The sequence below is a fragment of the Barbatula barbatula genome (assembly GCF_947034865.1).
Source record: "Barbatula barbatula genome assembly, chromosome: 1".
Lineage (NCBI taxonomy): Eukaryota > Metazoa > Chordata > Actinopteri > Cypriniformes > Nemacheilidae > Barbatula > Barbatula barbatula.
Window position 1 is genome coordinate 11,031,726 of NC_136766.1, and position 24,466 is coordinate 11,056,191.

The following is a 24,466-nucleotide window of genomic DNA, read 5'->3' on the forward strand; positions in this document are numbered from 1 at the left end:
AAGTTATGAATTTGTGCTGTTATATTAATGCGAACTGTTCCCTATGATATTAAGTGAGCTAGAGCTGATTCTGTCAATTATACTACATTACACTAAATATTTCCATTTCCCTTAGATTGCTCACAAAGCTCATTCTGTCACAAAACAGATGTTTACTGCTAAGTGTCTTACTGAAATGAAATATTTGCGATACAATTTTTCACCTTAATACTCGAGGTGTTTGTTATAGCAAGTAAACGTGAGAGTCTATTGAGTACAAATAGCAATAGCTGTCATCGTGGTGCTGAACTGTCGCCATGGGGTTATTTTGAGTGTATTAGTAGATTACACAATTCTTTACCTTATCTTTATTAGCTTGTAAGGTTTCCTCTTGATTTACAGAAGCATCACGACACACGATCTCAAACTGGACATTGATCAGTGCGAGTTAGGTTAAGGTTATCTTTAATCTTTCATTATCCACTTCGAAGCGCCAAGTGAGTGTTGGATAGACAGCTCTTCATCTGATTCTGCTTGTGCTCCTGTGATTGGTGTTTCTTTTGATGAAAGTAATATTGGGCTCTTTCACAAGCTTAACATCAAGCTCCATTTCTTTATTTGTTGAAAGCTAAGTGTTTGGAGATGAATGTAGCACGGAAGAATTTGAGAGCATTGTTTATTTGCATGAACCGCATTGCTTCAGAGACGATTTGTTTAAGGAATACAGATATCTTTAATAGGGTGCATTTTCCAGATCTGTGAAAAATCATATAAAGTTATAAATTAAGAAATCACAGTAATTCATTTTGCAGTTAGTTTTGCGATGTGTTTGGTTATTGAAGGGATAGTTCACCCAAACATACTTATGTCATCATTTATTTACCCAATATGGCTCTTTCTTCTATGGAGCACAGAGATATTTTCATACATTTCTCAGTGGTTTTGTGTAGAGATCATTCAACGAAAGTCAATGGGGGTCAATGTTGTTTGGTGACCAACATTTCTTAAAATATCTTCTTTTGTGTTCAGCAGATGCTGTAACTAGCACTATTACATCTGTAAAATTATTTCAAAAAAATGCCAATGAACAAAATACAGAGGTCTTGAATAACCTCAAATGATTTTTCTGGCTGATATATTGATGCTGAAAATAGTTGCAATGCAGATATTTATATTTAAATGTACATTTTTGACAGGTGGTCACATTGCTGTACAATTTTAACATCATCTAAAAGTCTAAGTCAGAAGATATTCTTTGCTTCCCGAGTGCTGCTTTTTTAAGCTTTAGTGAATAATTGACTCTGTGGTGTGGCACTGATACCGTGCACTTTTACATTTACATTTAAGGAGAGAGCAGAAATGACAAAAAGGGCCTGTGAAGATGCTGATGTTGCCGTTTCTTAATAAAATCAGCGAGCTTCAAGAAAAGGCCACTTCAACTTTTGACCCAATCAACTTTATTTCCTCAGTTTCCACCCAACATCATATGGATTTCATTAAATGGTTAATGGCGCATTAACTCCTGGTAGATTGTGTGGAAGTTGTAATTTAGATGAGCTGATTGGTTTCTCATTGTAATTGGATGTGAGAGTATACAGTCATCCGGCGCACATCCAGTCCCCAGACCCTTCTTCTCACTCATAGGTGCTCGGACTGCAGAGGAAATTGGCTGTCTGCAGGAAATAGACTTGGCAGTGTGGAAGTGTGGTTGTGGAAGAATGCTTTGGTGATTGTAATTGGTCTTTTTCATTTAACTTTCTTAACCAGTGTGGATTTTAGACAGTAGTTTTGCCACACGAGACATGTGACAAGTGTCTTCTTTTTTTTAAGAAGTTAATAAGTATAAGTATTTACTTTGCTATTAATGTAGCTATATGGTTATGGTAGCCTGTTACGACAATTTTGTGTCAAGTTAAAGCTGTCAACCGATATAATATGAATATTGAAGAGATCTAATTTGTGATTTTGTTACTATGGGAAATTGATTATTTGCTTCATGTAGAATAGATTTTTTTTCTTCATATCCATCACCTGGTCACATCTGCGACCCATTTCTGTGCTCCGTCGCATCAGTGGTATCGCTATCTTAAAAAAGGATGTATTGATGTAGACTAGTGAAAGTAAGCTTCTTTTATGCCTGATAGTTAGTGCTGTTTCTCTGAAGGTCACACTGTAACCTATTCTATTGCATCTCTTGCTTATTTTAGGTTTTCTCAGGGGCTGTTGTCATGGCAACCTGACATGATTGGCTTGCTACGGTGGTGGGGGTGAAAATTATATGCTTATAATAAAAATGGCCTGAGATGCTTTACGCCTCCATCAAAGTATCAGAGAAATCAACTACAGAAAGCAACAGTTAACACAAAAGAGAAATTGCATTATTGAACTCCTCCCATCTTCTCTATGGTGTACTTTTCTATTTTAATTTCACCTTTATTCAGTCTTTGACTTGAATTTTAATACATCATTTTATGGTTATTGGAAAGTGTAGGCAGGTGCTGTAACCACGTGAGACGAGCTGTGGGATCAGGATACAGTATAACCCAAGTCCGATTTCAATCTTGGTCCCCGTGTGCCAGCAGCTTTTATACTGTATGTACATAGCGTGAGCTTCATCTCCGACCTTTGCCACAGATTTATCTAGGACTTTATTTCAGGTGAACTCTTGAGAGTCTCCCTGACGCTAGCTGCCATGTTCTTCTGGGAGTTCCCCCTCGCCAACGTCTTGATGGAATAAATAAACAATAATGACTCTATTAGCATAATTTTAGACAGCCAGCAGGAGGTCACCTGTCATTCTGTTGTCACGTTTTTCCCTTCCTTTTTTATTCCTCAGCCTCCGGCAAACCCCTCGCTGGTTGGCATTTGCATTGCGTGGAGCCGGTATGCAGCTGTCAGTGTGTGGGGGTGCTTGTGTCTGTGTGTGGAAGGGAGGGGGTTCGAGCACTTCCTGTCAGTTTGGGCTCTCTGGGACATAGTGTGAATGTTCATGTCATCAGAGGCCAGGGTGAGTGTTCAGCAACTGGCTTTATGTTGAGTGTGAATCTGCTGTATGCGTGCCAAAAGTCAGGTGTATGGCATCAGTGTACGGTAGTGAGTGTGTTTGGTGGTGTGCAATCATGTCTGGTCCCTTGGAGAGGCAGTGTTGTGTGTTAGGTCAGAACACACACAGAACAGAGACCTGGCATTTGAGAACATGTTCCTCGCAGAGAACTCCACTGCCCCTGCCTGGCCCCTTCTAAGCTAATGAAGTCATCTCTGACATTTTCAGACATGAAGACAATAACTCTTTGACTTACTTTGCGGTCACATTAATGAGGGTTATGTCCGTATGTGACCGCATTTACTTCACTTTAGAAGATTTGCTGCAGATGCCTCACAGCAACTATTTCCAGCTCATATATTTGTAAATTCATTTATCACATATTTTGAAAAATGTCATAAACCCACTTTTTGCTGAAAATACTTAATAAAAATTCTTAAATAAAAATTCTAGAAATGTAACATTATTTTTTGAAATTGTGTATTTAAGACACCGTGAAATTGACAACTTACAGTCTTTTATGGAATACTTCAGTGATTTTATAAATGACATATCTGTGCACTTCCATTAATTTTTTTATGCCCTCATAATCTTTATTCAAAAACGTTTATCTCCTTTCTGCTTGAAACAACCTCTCTTCACTTCCGGTCACTACAACAATCACTACTTCTATTTTGCTGACTTTAAAGATGCGATCTGAAACCCAAAAAGGTTTAGTTACTGTAGTAACAACTACTTTAGCAATGCTTATAAAGGAAAAATGTTGAGCTAACTCAAACTTTTAATGTGACTAAAACGGCCAGTAGGTGGCAGCAATTTTTTGTGTCAGTGAATCATTCCACCAACCCGTTCATGACTCACTGAATTATAATCGCGTCCGCTTAAACATGATTCATTTTGTTTTGTTAATTTTGAGAAAGAAAAAAAATATGAAAGTGTTCAAATGAACGTTAATGGGCATATGCAACACTAGTTACAGCACTGGGATACTACCGTTTAAAAAACAGCCGCATCGCAGGAGTTTTGAATCTTTAGCATTGCGATGCTACCATAGCACCGGTACACCGTACAACCCTAAGGGAGGGGTGAGGGGTGGAGTAAGCGGTTGGTTGCAATTCGCAACCTCACTGCTAGATGTCGCTAAAATCTCCACATTGCTTCTTTAACTCCTGTCTTTTATTAAAGCGTTTTACTTTTTTTTAGTTTACTTTAAGAGTATTACACATTCATTTCCTCTACACTGTTCAAGAAATCATTCCAAACATGTTTTTTGTGCTTCAAAGCGTTTTAAAAAATTATAAGTAGTGTGCTTATCTTTCAGTTTCCCTTGAGGCTGGCTACTCAAAACTTACGACAAAACATGCATTAATCATCATTCCCTCCAAATGCATCAGCTTGACACTGCAGTGTGGCTCCTAGTAAACATTTCAGAAAGGTATCCTTCTTTGGTTGAATCAAGTCTTGGGTGGGTACTTGTAAATGGCCCTAGGGATTGTGGGAGTGAAAGTTTCACTCAGCGTGATGCGTCGCATCCCGACGGGTCCCGGAGGGGAAAGCTAACATTTCTGAAACCAAGCCCAGTGCCGCCCAGGAGACCGACTGGAAAGGAGAAGGAGGGACATGTTGGACTCCTGCAGAGAGGAGATAACTCGAGTTGTGGATGAGCGCCAGTGTACACATAAGATATATGTTGCAAAGCGGGGAAGAAATGTTGTATAGAGGTCGAGCTTTTGTATAGATTTAAAGTAAATTTTATTCTTAATAAGTTTACATTTTAATTCTGCAAATATTTGCTCACTCTGTATGAAATATTGTGTGAACTCCTAAATGAATTCATCGATTGCTTTCAGAAGTGGAAACCATATTTCTAACCCCTAGTAATCCTAAGAGCTTAATGTTAGCTCTCACTGACCTGGTGTACTTTACTGTTGGTGTGGTGCTGACGCTTTGCTGAGTGAGATATGTCGTCAGTTTCTCGCTACACCGGTCCTTGCAACATGCTGATGAACTCTGACACCCTACCCCAGCGATACTAATCTACCTCATGGTTTGACTTATCCGCTTCTACTTGTAGTGACTGCTCCGTCCATGATACCAAAGTCAAATGAACCACTGACTCTCTAATGGTGCTGTACAGAAGTGAAGTGATTTAAGATGGTGTTTGTTTAATCCACATTCACGGGGGCTTTAGTCTGGGTAAAGAGGGATAGATGAAGGTCTTAATGATGTGATCACTGAGGCAGTAAAGCAGTGATGAGGCTGCTCAGTGGTCTTGAGGAAGAAACCAAATGTGCGTTTGCTCGAGCTCTGATGCTTTTTTATTTTTGGAGTTTGAATTGGTTTTATAAGTTCTAAACGATTTTCTCAGCATCACTAAGCGTAAATGTTTGTGGATTTAATAATTTGCAATTTTATTATTGTTATAAGGGCTATCAGTTGTAAAATGTCAAAATTGTCATTTAACATATTATGTGTAATGCAGATTTGTCTTTTGAATTACTTTCATTCGAGTCGTTTCTCAGCCAGTACAGGGTTCCAGACTACTTTTCTTACTAGGAGCACTGTAGCTCCTGACTGAAATGTTTAGGAGCGCAACCAGAAAATGTAGGGGCACACCTTAAATCAGCCTGCAATGCAACAATTGAAATTTTCCCCCAAAATAGCTGTATAACTGACTAATACTTTGATAATAAATAGACTCAACTCATAAATCACAATGTGCAATTTCATTTTCATTTCAGAGGGATATTACATTACTCAATACAAGGGACATATGGAATCTGCAGACTTTTTGGTTTATTCTGTGCTAAAAAATCTGCAGTATTCTGTGGAAGAGTTTTAAATGTGTTTACATTAGTACAGGTTATTTGTAAAAAAAAATTATACTTCCTTTCGATGATTTTATTGTGTATTAGGACACTTTTCATCATGTTCACAGCACCACGTAAAGATAACTTCACATAAACTTAACAATAGCATTCCCTTGTCGTTCATTCTTGTTGTGAACAGATTGTAAATGATTCAGCGCTGTTTCAAGTTATCAACAGATAAATGGCGTATTCTGAACTCCTCCGCGGTTAGTTTAGTTTTAAATGTCTCAAATATCATCCGTCCTCAGGCTCAACACACGACGCGACAACAGCGAGATACATCAGTCTCTTTTATAGTTCATGTTCTGTTTTCGCGTTTCAGACACATTAGGATTTAAATAAATCTCAAAAGATTTATGCATTCTGTTTATTTTGGAGAGAAATAAACGTATTTATGTAGTAAATAGGAGTAAATGGCTCCTGCACTGGGCACATGGTATATGCCTGTAGTAGCAGGTGGGCTGCACTGAACTAAATGATTTCAATGATGGCAGAAAAATTCTGTAATGTAATATACATGGTTCATTGGGGACACGGATAACCGCACAAAAATTGTGGGATAAATGTCTTAAAAAAACGAATAGCACTGAATGTTATTTGAAGCATAAAAACGATAGAATGACTAAACAAAAGATGTATTTTATAGAAAGCAGCCTAAACCTTGGCCTCGAACAATGGTGATGATGGAAAAAGTAAGAAATAAGCCAGGATGCGAGGCTTGCTGGAGGGAAGGAATAAAAATATGAAATTTGCAGTCCAGCATCAAGGCAGAAATAGAGGCAGAGTAAAATGGCTGATGAATGATAGCTGACCCTAATCGTGTTATTTTGTCGTTGATGACAGTGGTGTCATTTTCTCTCTATATACATTTCTCTCTTCTCCTCTAAATGATTATGGATCATGCATCTCGCTCGCTCGCTCTTCGGGCAGATTGTTCTGTTTGTGTGCGAGATGTTCCCGGCACCCTATGCACAGAGAGGGACACAAAAGAAAATAAATGGCTATCATATGCTTCCCCCTAGCATGGTGCATCTCCATCTGATTAGCATATATAATTCAGTGAAGACGACAGGCTGATTTTATTGGTTTGGGTTTATTGATGACTCAAACATGCACTGTGTTGTTTGCACCTCTCTATACTGTGTTACAATGCCTCTCTGCCATAGAGCCAAAGATTTTGTACATTTTACAGGAAAACAATCGGACACCCATTTCAGAAATATACTTTATAATTTGTTTTTCTAATGAAAAAAGATACGTGACATATTCATAAAGAAGAATGGCGGTTCTATTCTTCTAGTTCTAGGCCCTGAGACTCCACGAGGAGTCTCCGTAAGTCCATAACATCCCTGTCACAGTGTAGAAATACTCCATTCCACATATATCTCTCCTCCGTTCCATGGACCCTTCCTTCTCAAGCGATTAATGAGCGTCTTTGACCTCTTCCCGGGAGGTCTTCTTGCATGAGTGACCACATAGTTATTGTGTTCAGCCCATCTCAGCGTGGTAGGTGCAAGCTTGGTTAGTCGGTACCGCAGCTGAATCAGTGATGATGATGTTGTGGTGCTGTGTGAAAGTCACCAAGCTGTCTGCGTTTGCAATGCAGTGGTGTTATTTTGGAACCAGTCATTCGCTACAGCAACAGATGGCTATTGGATTCACACTCCAGTTCATTTAACATAACGTGTATAAGAATTCAATAAGATTTGTGTTTTGAATCAAATAGTGTGGCTTTTAGACACGCAATTTCTCATCAAACCAAACTGATCAGGAAGACAAGAAGCATAATTTCAATGTGCGAGAAGAGTTAATAAATGTACAGGTTATCTTATAGCGGACTCTCAAAATATTATTTCACATATGTACTGTACATATGTCATTTTCTTGATTTACGTGCAGTCTGTCTCAAGCTCTGGATATTTGTGCTGATGATTGGAAGCGGCGGTATCAAGAGCAACCAGAGGAAACTTCAAGGTTATTAAGGTGATTTGAGAATTGCTAGGATTTTGACGGTATGTTTTTTAAGTAACTGTACGGTTTGGACAGGCAACCTTAATGGGACTTGCTTTTACTGTTACGACCACGTTCTTCACCGACCTGGTCGAATACTCAGACCGTCAGTTTTGCTTAATCATTAGATCACAGTAAGGGAGCCCAGAGGTACTGTATCAGGACGGACGTTACCTTTTCATTTGGTCACTAGAGTGACCTTTAACCTCACTTCCTTCCTTGCCAAAGTCATTATGCCTGAACTGAGACAGAAGCAGTACAGAAAATGTCCATTATGTGAGATTTATAGCTGTGGTTCGTGTCCGCCGCTGCCAACAATGACAGATAAATCAATTGATGTGGACACCTACGTTCCATGATTATGATTGCACAGATGCCCTGAGAGGACGTGAAGGTGACAGATGCAGCTCGCATCTTCATGACATTAACTATCTGTCTGCTTTAAAAGATTACTTGACACCTGTCCACTTAAAACTGGGTTTGAGAATTTCATCAGTATTACAGATTTTGCTTTAAAAGAACAGCTTAAGAGTCATCCTGTTGTGGTTTTAAACGTCTTTGATTTTCTTTCTTCTGCAAAACACAAAAGGTATTTTGAAAAATGTTGGTAACCGAAAACCGCAGGTCCCCATTAACTATTGTATGGACACAAACCAGTGAAATGCAATGGGGACCAACGGTTTTCTGTTACCGACATTTTTCAAAATGTCTTCTGTTGTCTGCAGGATAAAAAGAAAGTCATACAGGTTTGAAATGACAAGAGGGCAAGTCAATAATGACATCATTTTATTAATTTTATAATTTTAAGGTGAACTATTCCTTTTAGTTCCTTTAAATCTGTAATTGTCCAATATATTGTATTAGTGCTTTGCTGAGCGTCAGCTCTCCAGGATGAGTGAGGCAAAAGATAGATCAATATAACTTCACCATTGGGCCTGTGAGTCTGTTAGCATGTGTCCCGCTAACAGTAGGTGAATGTAATCAGTTCTGTCATAAATCTATATCCATAGGACTGAACTCAGGCCTAACATTGCCATACAGGCAAGAATACACACTTTTTCTTGTTTCTCACATCTGCGCATGATTTAAGATTTTCCACCCTCTTTTGTAGTCTCGTATATCAATGTCCAGAAGTGAAGACTAAGCATTACTGTTCTTTGTCTTGGGAAATGACTGCATTCTTGTTTACTATAAGTAGAAAGCTAGCAGCCTAAACCAAGATAATTGAGTTTGGAGAAAAGAAACTCTAGATATAAGCTTTCTGATAAACTAAAACACATTCGTTCGTATTTAAATCAATGTTTTACACATGTTTTCCTCACTGTGACCAGGCAAATAATTTGTGGAAGATCGAATGGCATCAAAAGCACCCAATATTCCTATGCAAATGTACATGCATAAATTTGAATGCACGACAATTAATTTGCTTGTTTTCACATTGACCTGTAAGATATAATTTGCAAATTCTATTTAATAGAAGCAACAACAAAAGCAGAATCTCCGTGGAGGTGATGTTGACTCTTTAACTCATCTGAAGCAAGACTTTATGGAAGTCGCCCGGAGATTTACTGTATGCCATCAGGAAGTCATCTTTGGTGGACCCAGCCAAAGGTTCTCCTCTGAAGATCCTCCAAACCCATCACCCTGCAGTGTGCCTCGCTGCACTCCATTTCCAAATCCAATTTCTCGATAGCAAACTATGCTAATCACACGCTCTAAAATTGGTTTCCGGAAGCAATTTTAGGGGAAAGATTCCACATTTCAGTCATAAATATTCAGACTCTGTTATGTTTATGCAGCCTAAAAAGGCATTTTCCTTTTATTTTTCGAACACTTGTGCGATCATGTGGGTTTCAGGGAGCAGAACACTGTGAGCCCAATGTGTGTCATGGGTCAAGAAGCAGATTGGCTGGGAACACAACACAGCTCTGAACTGATCGGAGAGCCATGGTTATCTGCTCTGTCCACACGAGAGGACGGAGCAAGACCAACAGGATTGCATGCCGAAACGTTTTTCTTGTTTGAAATTTGTTGCTGAGATCTCTTGGATGTGGGCAGTGTTGGTTTAGTAGGTCACTCAGATGCCTCTTCAGATGTGAAAGTGCTTGCAGTGGTGGAATGATGGCATGAGGTGTGTGATGCTGGTTAGGTTTACAGTATCATTGTTCAGTCACCACATCATCCGAAGATTGGACAGTTTATGATTTTGAAGAAAGATTTTGAAATGGAAAAAACTGTGGCTTGAGTTACACAGATGAATTGTTCACCACAAAACTAGTAATGTGTGCTGAAAATTGTATTTTTAATTTTTATGAGGACCTTCCTGAGCACCCCTGGGATGCTTTTAATCAGTACTGATGGAGTTCCCATCCGTGCTGGCTTTACTGGCTTGGTTTCTTTATTATTAAATTTAAGCTAAAAATAACAAATTAAATATAAATATAATAGTTGTTAAATGATATGTAGTGTATGTACAGTTTCATTTTATATTATATAATATTTGTAATAATAATTGTGATAGTAATGTTACTAGTATTACTATTAATTATTATTACTATTTATTATTACTACTTCTAATAATAATAATAATAATAATAGTAATACCTGTTGTTGTTGTTTTTCTTCTTCTATCATTATTATTAATAATAATACATATTATTAAGAATTTAGTTGTTGTTATAATGATGTACCACCCTAACCCCCTCTTTAGTTCAGTGGTCAGGTTTCTCAGTGATCAGTTATATAAGTTTATGTGCCATTTCCGAATATAAATACATTTTTATATTTTATATTTTATATTTTACATAAGGTTTGCTAACATTCTTCTAAATATCTTTCTTTGTGATATCGGAAATATTAGAACAACTTTTGAAACAACTTGAGGTTGAGTAATTCATTTTCAATTTTGGGTGAACTATCCCTCGTTATCGTTGTCCTGCGTATATATAATTTATTTATACTAAGAAATGGCCTTTCATTTTGTCAGGAAGTGTTTCAAGCGTTCTGCTCTTCCTGTTGTTATCTTTAAGATCTCGAAACTTTTAACAACTTCAGCTCTTTCTCGTTTACCATCCAGCTGTTTACTCGCACCTGATAGATCTGATATGAGCCGCAGCTGTTGTTTGGTTGCATAGATGGCTTGGCTATCACCAAGAGACTGGAGTTGTGTTTAATATCCAGCGGTATCCTGTATGGGCCGTCTCTGGAGGTATTAGCTACGCTATGATATGCCTCCCAGCGCTTCTCGTCTAAGCCTTCAGTGAGACGTTCAGGTCTGCTGCTTTAACCACCTCCTCCCCCCTCGTGCTCAAGTGTCTGTTTCCACATGTGTTTGAGTTAATTAGTTACAAAGCCACAGCAGCTCCCAAGAGCAACGCAACGTTGGAACAGCCTCCATCTTTATTAAAGAACCAGCACGCCAGCGCTTTTTTCCACTCTGTTTTCTTATGCTCCTCCCCTGTTCCTTTGATTGGGAAGTTGCTGCGTTGCGAGGGACTTGAGGAATTAGGATGGATTGGAGAACAGAAACATCAATAATGAATAGATCAGGGAACAGTGGAAGGAGAGTTGATAATGAGTAAAGGCCACGTTCCCACTGAAAGTGATGCAGTCGCTGGATGCTGCATTGCTGTTGATTGTGCTAGTAGACGTTCTTGCTCGACTACAACATCTAGTCATATCAAGAGGTGTAACACCATCTGCTCTCACTGGTAGTCGCCACTTTGGGACACTGACCATTTGCATAGAGTTTACATGCAACTTTACGCGTTTGCATTTAGCTTTTTCAAGTGACATTTAGCTACAGTACATTTTCTGAGAACAAGTATTTCCTTGGAATCAAATCAGACCTTAGACTTAGTAAAGGTTGTTTCAACCCATGGTTGAGTGTATAGTAACTAGTGCCATGCTTTGTATCAGTCTACCTACAAAACAGAATTATGATGCTGCTATTTTCGCTGAAGTGTGTACATCTGTCTCTGTGGATAAATGTGTATTTATGTATGGGTATGAACCACGTACTCTTGCATTAGTTTTTGTGTGTGTGTGTGAGCGCTAATGTGATTGTAATAAAGATCCATAAAAGAGAAGGAAGGAGGCGGGAACCAGCGAACATTTACCAAACTATAATAAAATTAAATAAACTATAACACAGAAGTGAAAGACCAGAAGCAACCTCACGCTAGACTGCCGGCCAAAAAACAAATAAAAACTTAACATATTTCCGGGCCTGGTCCTCTCTCGTGAACAGTCCTGGCGCTCGTCCTCTTAAGCTCCCGATCGCCTCACGGCTCTCGTCCCGCCTTCCTCACCACAGAGTTCCAAGGAGGCTCAGCTAACAGCCAACAGAGAGTTTGGACAGCTCACACATGACAGAGCTCTAGAGTCTAGGAACAAACACCTTCTCATCTGTGAGCTCTGAACACACATACCCAATCACAACACACAGACACCTACATGGTTAAATGTGGTGTTATTGGGTAAAATCTGACACCACTCCAATATATATTTTCTCTGCTGGAGTTCAGCCCCAGCCCTAGCTGTGAGGACACGAACACTGTCTGCTTTCATTCATTTGCCGCGTGTTATGCGACCGTCCCCACTAGTGCGGTTTTATTAGCATGCATCAATACACCATCTGCAACCTGAAATCACGCAATAATTGAACATAATAAATGATGTTAAATCGATTAACAAAGGAAGAGGTTGGTAGTTGTTTGTTTAGAGCATTTTGAATTATACACTATTTTAAATGCTGGTGTAGATTGCAGCGTTCTTAATTAAATCTGAATCGCAAAGGGAAAGAAATGTCGTTTGTAAGCTTTCGTTCGACACACACACCAACACACGTTTCACACATTTCGCTCTCATTTGCTCTCCCAATATCCGGGATTAGTCATTCATTTCTCCCTCTCCGGTCAAAGCCCGAAACTAAATGAAATCTCTTTCCTGACTAAAGCCGTGCGTCTCATCGGTTCAAATCAAATACTTTAAAGAACGTCAATGTCATTATGTCAGTGACTTCCAGCCGTTTAACCCTAATTTTATGGCATACCCAAGCTGAAATTTTTCACTCAAGGGAAATTAATCACTCTTATTGGCAAGAAAGATGCTATAACAGTGGTGATAATTGTTAAACATGGAAACTCAATGAAAAAGGGCGCTGAGGTGAACCGGTCCCCTCTTTGGTAATGAGGAAGGATGCAGGTCGCTGCTCTGTTCATATTTGTCTGCATAATCAGATGTGTTTGTTTTATTTTTATTAGATCATTAAAATTATAGCAGGTACCTGGTGTGCTGCCCTTGTCGCGGTTTATTTGACTGCCTGTAGATGTTAGCTCTGTATTAGAGTTGGATTTAACTCATCTAGATTCAGACAGGATTACGTGGTTTGTTGTTAAAATGAAGTCTCCATTATCCTGTTATCACTAGCGTTGTTTGGAAGGAACCAGACGTGAAGGTAAATGTTTGGGATTTGGATTTCCGTCCTCTTGGCATGCTATGGCAGCACAGCTTTGGACCTGACACTTATGAATGTGTGTGTGCTCAGGTTTTGCCTTTATTGTGAGTCCTGAATGTCCACATAAAGGTAGAAAAATGTATTCTTCATTGCACAGACAACAATCCGTATGAGATAAACAGGCTAATAAACCTGCTAAATAGTTTAGTCCTTCTAAGTATGAAGACTTCTGTGAGGTTTATGAAAACAATAGAAGTAAATATAAAATCTATGCAATTTACAAAACCAGTTCACTGCTGCCCTAAGCTCTCCAACACACACACATTTGAGTTTTACAGAGGACTGTCATTGTTCCTTATTTGTACGGTTTACCATTTACTCATTTAGAAAAGGTCATGTTATTCTAAGGGCTAATTTTAGAGGACTGTATACCACCATTAACATGTGACAAAGCAGCTCTGACAAGGGCAAAGAATTGCCTATGGGATAAATCAATTTGATTGTACCGATTCTGTTCAGTTTAATTCTCTGTTATTGTTAAGCATCTTTTTCACCTGCGCAGACATAAATTTTTAGTCTCAGCGTAGAAAATGCTTAATAAGCAGTTTGTCCATTCCAAATTGGCAAGGACAAATAATACAGGTGAGACAACTTGGTTCAATATTACAGAAAATAAAGATGTTGCCTCTGGCAGAATGAAGCTCTCTGTCAGCGAGCCATTACAGTGATTGTGTAAAGCAGATGAGAGAGAACATGTGTGCTGATAGATCAGGGTGCGGACCTTAAAAAAAGCCAGACCTGTTTCTGTGTAAAGCGGCGTTCAAAGCCATCTGTCAAAGGAAGAAAAGACACGGAGGGAATGAAAGAACCAAAATTTGGAACAGTGATTGATGCATCAGGCAGTCATCGAGTCGTAGATTAAAGATGGAAATATTTTATTATTTATTTCGTTTTTCTTGGTCTTTTGCTGAGGTCCAGGTGATAGAACTTTGAAGCTTTGATGGATGGTGATAAATTGACATCGTAGGATGTGGTTCTTACCGCCCCTTAAACCACCCACAGCTCTGCTGCCATTGTTGTTTTCACAAGCGACATAGGTATATCAGTTCTAACGCCATTGCAAAAGTTCAAGCAAAGCATGCTAACTGCTCTTTCGTTTGTTGCCCAGCACACTATTTAGAGTCCCAGCCTCAGAAGAGACAAGAGAGCAGTGGATTTCATTTATTTTCAATGGAAAACCACCAGAAACAGTAAGAAGAAACCTGCTTGTGTGCGCTAATATAAATTCAAGCCGGAGTGAAAATGCATAATGTTTTATGTTTACTTTTGTACTACTTTCACAGTTTGATGACTTTTTTTACTAGTTGAACCCGTTAATCTGAAAAAGGGCAAGACAGACTGTAATGATCTGAAATGTGACCGTATGACTTTTGTATTGAAAAAAAAAACATTATTTCCTATATTAAATGTCATTATCCAGACATTTATACAAACCAAATGATTTCCTTTCTGTTAATAACACCTCTGATTCAGTAGTTGCTTCGGCTCATTGCAGTAGCTGATTGGCTGAGCGCAAATGAAAGGTGATTGTGTCATAATAGGATGGTGACTCGCTTTGGACACTGTAGCAAGTCAACTCAACTTTAATTATGTAGCGCTTTTTACCATTTTCATTGTTCAATAGGTGCATGATGGGAGACTTGCTTCGGCTTCTGCTATGTAACTTTCATTACTGTGGGATTATCCTTATTAGCTGTGCCCATATTCCCACCGATAAATGAAGTCTAAATATTTTCTGGTATTCCACCAAAGCAACAAGATATGGATTTTCCCAACAGCAGTAATGCACGCGACACATAATCATGTCAACAAACTGGCGAGGGACCAGTTTGCTGAATTATATGAAGTCCCATGTGAGATGCTTTTATGACAACTGTCACACTTTATAACCTCATAATGCTGCTCTTTTCTATTATTAGGATTAATGCAGTCATAGCACTGTCTACTTATAACTCATCTTAATATAATTGTCTCTGTTATGAAGACGGGCACCTGCACTGGTGTGTTTCTGTGGTCTGTTGTCTTGTTGTTTATATGTCACTTGCCAAAAAGTGACTAATGGGGTAAGCACTTAATGAAAGTGGCGTGATGCTAATTAGACATGGCTAGGCAAGATAATACCATACAACATCATTCTGCCGCTGCAGACTAAACGTAAGCTGTTATTGTGTGCGTTTCCTTTGTGTCTCACTTTGTGTCCTTATGCTGTATAAAAGTGAATTATATTTCTAATCATTTTGTCCCCTCTCTTCCTTTCTCTACAGGTGGAGAGAGAAATAGCTATTCTGAAACTCATAGAACACCCTCATGTTTTGAAGTTACACGACGTCTATGAAAATAAAAAATATTTGTGAGTATAAACCACTTTTGCTTTATCATCGCCCCGTGCAATGCATGATCTCCATGTGTAGCAGCGTGTGGCCGACTCTCAATCTATAAGGAAGAGTGGATACGTTGATATCCCCGGATATATGTGTATGCTCTCTCTCGCGCGCACACTGATGTGCTTCAGTGGCTAGGCTTAATGTACTTTTCAATAATTGATAAAGGAGCCACCGTGGAAGCAGCCAAGGAATTTGTTTTCTTAATATTCAGATGACACAGATGTATGGCTCACGCAGTCGTAAACTATTTGCCAATGAACATTTTTTATACACACAAATCAAGTTTGAATCCATCCTTAATTTAAATAGCGTTGACAGGTAATCGCATGAGAAAATCCTTTAATCGACTTATAAATCAGATGCCTGGTGTGTCAGTGAGAGGTTTGTGTGTGTTCGAATGTGACGTGTGCATGTATCTCATGAATACATCAGTATGTGTGCGATATATTTGTGTTTGCCCAACAGACAGGAAGGTATTTCTCATGCATTTACACATTCCCTCGAATGTTTTAGGGCTGCACCTACCAATTATTTTATTGTCTATTATTCTGTCAATTGTTTATTTGATTAATCTGATGAAGAAAGACAAATGTTATTTCCTGTATTTTTTGAAAATATGAAAAGGGGGAGTCTATCGCACAAACTGATCAAGGACCTCGGCCCTCCCTATACTCAAGAATGAAATCCACATTAAATGAATTATGTGAATGGAAGAGCAGTTTTAACCATTACATGCAGTCACATTTTCTAGTTTCTCAGCTCTAACCTGTCATGGTTTCTCATATCCACTGCCTGTTTTCCACAGATATTTGGTTCTAGAGCATGTGTCAGGTGGAGAGCTCTTTGACTACCTGGTAAAGAAGGGCAGATTAACACCAAAAGAGGCGAGGAAGTTTTTCAGACAGATCATCTCCGCACTGGACTTCTGCCACAGTCACTCTATATGGTAAGAGTTATTGACTCTGTGTTATTGCTGTGTTAATATCTCAGTCTGGTTTGCAGGGAATTAAAAAACTTCATTTTGAGAATTCACAGCTTGGGAGGTTCTCATCAGCTCGATTAGGGAGTAAAATGTGTTGGTTTAGTACCCGTTTACTTGTTCCCATACGTCACGTATAGCCACCAGCTGTTGTAGTCCAGGGTTTTGTAGTGCTGTTGTTTCATTTATCATGTATGGTGAAAGCTACCTCAAGTGCACCATTTTTCAGTCATTACAAAGCACTGTTGTGAAGACTGAATATCATCATATTGAGGATATTACTATTTCGCAAATGTCTAACCACGCAAACTCATATGGTTTCTGGGTCGAAGATTGATAGCTTCCCTACAGTGTTATTGAACTAAAGTCGAGTTTTTATCACTGAGTGTGTCCTCCAGCGTCTTTCCACTCCACACTTTTGAGAAATGTGCTAGGATTTGGTCTATATGTCTTCTTTCCAACTGAGCTACGATATCCAGTACTTTTATTTCCCTTAAGGAATTTCTGGCCCCAGAACTGTTTGGTTACATACATTCTTCCAAATTTCTTCATAAATGTTCAAGAGCACAAAGACATTAATACAGGTTTGGAACATTTGAGAGTGGTGACGACAGAATTTTCATTTTTGGTTGAACTATTCCTTTAATATTGTCAATGAGTACATACACTATATATCAGAAACAGGTACCGATTTGACAGTTAGAAGACAGCATGTTTTGCTTTAGTCCTTAATGTACTGTCGTTTCATTCAAGTTTACTTGAACTTTTTAAAACTTTAAGAGCTATTTCTGAACCTATTAATTTGTCTGTCTGAATTACTTTCCTGCATGCTTCAGTCATTTTCATGACCATATCCTCTTCATATGCTAATATGCTAATGCACTGAAGGGACAGCCATTAGCACAATATTTGCATCTGTTTACCATGCGCTTCAGCAGACACGCAGCCTAATGAAGACTGCTGCATGCTTCCAGCACAGCTCAAATAGCTGATGGATGGTTTGAAGGCCTTTCTCGAAAGGTGATGGAAGGCTCTGAATAAACAGCACAGCAGGGAGGCAACGTTTGGTTCTCCCCTACTGTATGCTCATTCACAGTTCACAATTTTCTTTTCTCCTGTTTTTTATCATTAGAAGCTAAATGTATGGTTTTCTGGCCACAGCAGAAAAGCTAAAAGCTAAAGAGTTTGGACTGTCAGAATGATGAGAAACAAGCCTGTCAAATACATCAGTCAGTTTATGACACGAGTGCTGTAAGGTATACAAGAAAGGGGGAAAAAGGAGATACAGAGAGGGTTTAACTGAGCTGACTTCTGTTTGAGTTACAGAACCTGGTGCTGACTCTAGTCAAATTATTCATGAGTCTTCTATCATCAAACATTCAGTCTGGGTTGCATTATGTATGTTGACTAGCGTCTGGTTGGGAAGATTAATAGTTGTTTATGTCTTTTATGAGGACTGTTATTGGCAACATGCATTATTAGTGATTTTGCTGTGTTGTATCCCTAGTTGTTGACTTCATATGTTTACAAGCCAACTTGGAATCCAGCTTGAAGTTGTATATCCTTTTTAGATGCACAAAACAAACCTAAACTTTAACTCAGCTGTTGATATTGAAATCTAACAGAAAGCAATGCTTTTCTGTCATGAATCATCTTAAAATTGTTTAAAGGAGTAGTTCACTGTAAAGTCTGTAAAGTATTCACAGAAGAGATGGGTTTTAAGTAGTTTTTTGAAGGTTGTGAGAGATGTGGTTGACCGGACCGAGTTAGGAAGAAAACATCCATATTAAACATGTTTAATAAAACATCGATTAGTTTTCTTTAATATTTGCAACTTTCCTTTTTAGATTGTTTTAACGTAGATTTGAATGTAGTCTAGAACATATATCGCGCCATATAAGAAAGTATAAAACCAGTGAGTAAAGGTCACTTGCCCAATTTGTACGTGCAGTACCATTATATTTTTTATTTCAGCATTTCTTTTATATAGTTTTATATCAGAGAAACATGTTGTGAAGAACTGTTTATAATGGAGACATGGGGGCATGATAGCAAGCTCGCAGTAGGAGAGCTCGTCTTTTCCTGAAGGAGGGATTGTGTTCATCGGTTCCTTGAACTTCTACTGGTCAGGGAGGATAATGACCATCTATTTCACACAGCTTCCTACCTAAAGTGTAATGATGGAAGACCAGAGAGAAGAAGAGCTAATGTGAGCAGAATGGAAAGTCAGTAGGACACCTCTGTTTCCACAAACCACTGAACTGTTAAATGCCATGTTCACCATACTCGGAGTAAAACTGAACAAATTAATTTACGGTAGGACCTGAAAGCAATGTCCATTGTTCTTACCCCATCAGAAAAACCACCTTTCCCTACATTGTCCAAACTGATTTATGGTGGTTTTAAGGGTCGATGTTTTTTTTACCAACACCGTTTACGTGGGGTTGACCAGGATGTCCTTTCTTGTGGGAATGTTTGGCCTTTAAGAGGCCACATGGGGACCTGCGCCTAAAACAGTATACGGAGATGACAGCTATGCTGGTCTTTTCAGAACCGAGTTCTCTGAGATGGTTATGTAGAGAGAGATTTTTGTGGCGGGAATACTGATGTTGTAATGGGTTTTACAGCCTATCAGTGTTTAAAACAAAGGGGCTCAGATTTCATTTTGATGCCTTCTCATTTTGAGCATTCATAGTTAGACACATAATGAGACTTCCTCACACTTTAAGCAATATAATGCCGAACAGAGAATCAAAATTGTTTCACAGTTTTCTTTAACAAGAAGATGAATTTCATAAAGACACGTATGATTGGGCCTGAGCAATACTTTCAGTGACTGATACCCAGGGATCAATCAGTCAGTCCTGCTTCATTCACCTGCTTAATCTGTCTCTAGCTGCCAGCTGATCAGAAGAGACTCTCAATAAACACACACTGCTATTGACTCGAACCCCCTCTTTCCATTACTTAAGTGCTCCTCCCTCTCCCCGGTTGCCTTGGTTTGGGAAAGATGAATCAATCAAAGTAAAAGACATTAAAGAACTGCATTTCTGGTCAGTTTTTAACCTTTCAATAACTCTCGTTTTTGCTGGGTGAAGAGATGCTGGCTTTCATAGTTCTGTCTTTTGCTTCGAGCAGTTCCATACATTGAACCTCATTGATGGTTAATTGTAATAGTAAAAAGAGAGATATACTCAGCTTTAATGAACGTTCACACTATAACGATAAGTTATAAAGTCATTCTAAATGAAGGAGAAAAGCAGTCTAACGTCACAAACTATACCAATACTGAAGATTGTCGGAAACGGGATGTACGAATTACAGACAGAAGCGTTCAGGAAGTGGTGGTTTAAGGTGGAATATAATACTTATTGATATATTACTTACATATTACATGTTTAGCAAGCTGGCAACATATGCTTTGCGTGCCTGTGACGTGATGAGCGCACCTTCAGCATTCAGAGAGCAGCGTTTGCAGTGACATTTTAAAGGAAAGACGCTTTCAGCAATGAAGTCGTAAAGCGACAGCTGTACTGTGTTTGTTGTATTAAACACAATTCAAGATTAAGACACTGATGGACTGTTATTCTGTTCTGTACTGAAATAACATTTAAAAGTTTAATTTCGTTTTCAGAAAGAAGGATCACGGCCGTGCAAAAGTCAGCCCAAAGTTACTCTCTCTAAAATTGTCATTACTACAAATTTCGAAGTAAATATAAACACTTGATACACCAGATTTAGGTTAGTTATACATCCATTTGTGTGACAGTATCGCCTTCTGCATCGTGCTAGTTTAGAATTAATGTAACTTCATCATCTGCTGGTTTGGACGCAAATATAATATTAATAATACATTTTATTTAAGGTGCCTTTCAAACCACTTGAGGTCACGCTACATCAGAGGTAATAAAATAAGTATAATTATTGTTAAAGTTATCCCAAATCCTGAATGTTTTCCTCAAATGCATATTGCAGACCTTTCTGTCTGAAATCACGGTGTCATTTTTCCAGAAATTCTTCACTATTTCCCCAGGGAGGGCACACATTTACACTGGGAGCGCATGGCTGATACCAAAAGCTTGTCGGATATAGCAACATGAATGAAGGGGGGCAGGGTTTTGCTAAGGGTCAATTCCAGTCAGTTACTTGAATGGAACACGCTGAGTTTAGAAAATGTTTGCAATTTGATGGCTACACTTGCTTCGAGTAATTTAGTTATCATAGCTTCGAAGTTGAGCATGAGAGAAAACCAAAATGCGTTGTTAAGTGCCAGTTACCAGCTGAGAAATCCATGTCTGATTCACATGGCGCAAAAGATCCCTCCATGTACTTATTGCTTAATCAGGTAAATATGTGTGTGGGCAGGTATTTTCATTAGGGCAATTCCAGCGTTATGGATGTATTATTTTCAGTCAAAAGAACATTATTTAGTATTTTGAACTATTTGTTTATATATTTAAAGGGATAGTTCACCCAAAATCAAAAATTCTGTCATCATTTACTCTCCCGCAGATTGTTTTAAACCTGAATATATTTATTTGTTCTCCTAAACACACATGAAGATATCTATAAGATTGTGAAATCTCACCCCAATTGGCTCCCATAGTATTTATTTTCTCTACTATGGCAGTAAATGGTGGGTGAAATCTGACATTCTTCAAAATTTCTTCTTGTGTGTTCAGGTGAAGTATCCCTTTAACTAACCCTTGATGATAGAGTCCATACATCAGATAAATATCATGCACGACTGTTTTCTATTTTAAAAGAGTATGTGTTATGTATTTGACAAAAAAGGAATGCATGCTTTTGAGAGACAACATTCTTTGTAGGATTTCCGCGAATTCAAATGTGAAAACCAGACGCAATAATGCCCAACAAATGTGGAAGGGATGGCCCTTTATAGAATATAAGTTACAATATTTTAATGTAACTATATTTTTGCCCATTTATGAGGAATATTGACCACTATGGATGTGACTAAATTCTGCTTTAAAAACACAAACATGCTTTCAAAACTTCACATTGGTATCCAAATCACCAAAGGTGAAAACTGGTAAAATGTTTTTTTTTAAATTAATCTTAAAGTTGACATTCGCATGGAATTGCTCATTTCTGTCTTTTCCCCTGTGTTTACCATTGTTGCTTGCAATAGATTGATGAGGTCTAAGAAGGCTTATGGTCACATCTCTGGAGTTTTTTGGACAAAAAAGGGTGTTTTCTGTATTTCTGGTTCAAGTCTTGTTTGTATTCCCCCACAATTATTGTCCAGTTGTTGTTGCCACATGATTCCAAATGATGAACTTCCTTAAATGTTCATTGGCTTACAAGTCACGATCATCTGTCTTTTGAAAGATGGTTGAAATGTACATGCTGCTTTTTGATCTCTTGGTCCTAAAATGGTCTTGTGTTTCTCGATCACTTACCCGCTGAGGATGAAAGAGTCTTCGTTTCTTGAGACTGCCACAGAAAGCTTCAAATTTTTATCTTCAGATCAGAGGATTTCGCAATGGTACAAGGAATCAAGATGTTTCCCGTGGCGTCTGATCAAGAGATTTGCGGATTGAGTCTGATGCTGGCAGATTCTCTTTTTTCTTATACAAATTATAAGAAATGTAAATAACCTGCATAATGTAAAAGATCATTATGGAAAAAAGGTGGACAGTTATATCTGTATAAACCCATACACCATGTATGCTCTCTGGAGGTAGCCAGTATTACATAGGATTACATAGGAGGACACCATATAGAGTATACACATGTTGTATTTATCTTAAGCATGTTGTTTGTCATCTTTTGCAGCCACAGAGACCTGAAGCCAGAGAACTTGCTGCTGGATGAGAAAAATAATATCAGGATAGCAGACTTTGGCATGGCTTCTCTACAGGTTGGAGACAGTCTCTTAGAAACCAGCTGTGGGTGAGTCATGCAGCATTTACTGATATACCATCTTTTATTGTAGCAAGGGTACACCACTTTCAAAACCTAAATACTGCCATAAAAAGGACGTATTAAAAATGTATTCATCCGATACTAACTTACGCTTTTCGGTGGCTGATATTCCACTGCACTGAGCCTCTGCCAGTAAACAGTTACTATCAGGGAAGAACTAACGCTATGTCTTGACCTCACTCTGGCTTTCACAGTCATTTGAATGTGTAACGCGTGCCATTAAAGGCACCATTATCATTGAAAAAGAAAGGTACGGGCCATAGAGCGAAGCATATTATCACAGAAAGAGATTCGTCAAGACATTAAAATCAGCCCGAAGTGACCAAAGCACAGCCTTGACTCCAGTCTATTAGCCATCGCTAAAACTAGTGCCAATGTTTTGATGGTTAAAGACAAATTCTCTTGGTTAAAGACATGCTGACATTTATGATTGTGACTTCTCTTATCTCTAAGTACAGATATGACAGTTTTTAATTAAACATATTCGTCTTTTGCTTTCTGGCATGCTGTCAGCTTGACACAAATGTATTCTGTTTACCACGGTTAATGACTCCAGTTAAATATGGAAGGGGCACGTGCGAACACAGAAAGGCCTGAAGACCAACACAGAGCCTTTTGGTCACATTTCTGTTCCATGCATTTTAAGAATATTTAGAATTTGAGCCTCGTTCCTTGCCTGGATGATGGCTTGACCTCATTTTTAAATAGTTTTAGTTCCGAAATATCTCTGCCACGTTCCCAATCATTTGAGTTGAAGGAGTAGTTACACAAATTATGCCAAGACTGCTTGGAAATTCAGTACATGTAATCTGATTCTTCCAAGAACATTGAACATCTGAAAAATCTGTCACCATTTCCAAGACCTAGCGGCTTTTCAAACCTATATGATGAAGAAAGAAAAACATACAGGTTTGAAATGACAAGAGGGTGAGTAAATGATGACATAATTTTCATTTTTGAGGTGAACTTTCACTATAAAGAAAAATAGATTTCAGTCACGTGAAATTATCAATTTCACACAAGATGTCATGCAAGCACTGGTCATATTTGTACATTACCCTTTATCCATCAGTCTTTGTGGTTTATTACAAAATATCAAATAACTTTCTTCACAAGGGTTCTTGTTCTCAGAGGTATGAAAGCAGTAGAGAAATCAACACATTTCCAAGCTAACTAGCAGATTTCCAGCAGATTAGCTCATGCTGATGTGTAGATTCAGTTTCAATGTGTTTGATTCTTTACCCATCTTCCCTCAAGTCACGCCAACAGCACTTGATGAATAACAAAAAACATCTCTCAAACTGGTCTAAATGAGTAATTTCTTTCCATCAGGATCTTTTCACAACAGCTTAATCACCCCTGTGGCTTTGCTGAGTTGCCATATTAATTCTTCCTCATGTTTCTTTCATAGGGTGTATCCATGCCCCACAAACAGTATCAAAATTTAGGCTTCTTGAGAAATATTCGTATTTCGCTGCTTGAGGTTCGCCACAAACTATTGCCAAATTGGTGTAAATCTGTTTATAGTGCAGTACATTAGTTTCCCGATGTGGTGTAAAAGGCACATTCTGACTGGGGAGTAGCATAAGGTCATAGTGATTAACTAAATGCCCTGTCACAAGAGATCTCTTTCTAAAGGGTAAACCAAATATAATTTTGTCAAAGTTTTATTCTGTGTAACAATACAATCAAACATTTGCAAAAAACACATGAATAAGATCTTCGGGCATTATT

The 24,466-nt window shown here is 38.4% G+C and overlaps 1 protein-coding gene across 14 annotated transcripts in view; it reads left to right on the plus strand.

Moving 5' to 3' along the window:
- The window catches only part of brsk2b (BR serine/threonine kinase 2b), a 97,896-nt gene that overhangs the window by 52,067 nt on the left and 21,363 nt on the right, over window positions 1-24,466 (plus strand). For all 14 annotated transcript variants that reach the window (XM_079462174.1, XM_079462179.1, XM_079462171.1 and 11 more), the window contains exons 3-5: window positions 15,685-15,770; window positions 16,610-16,750; window positions 22,583-22,699. In XM_079462174.1, coding sequence (XP_079318300.1) covers window positions 15,685-15,770; window positions 16,610-16,750; window positions 22,583-22,699 — 344 coding nt within the window. The remainder of the gene's footprint in view (window positions 1-15,684; window positions 15,771-16,609; window positions 16,751-22,582; window positions 22,700-24,466) is intronic.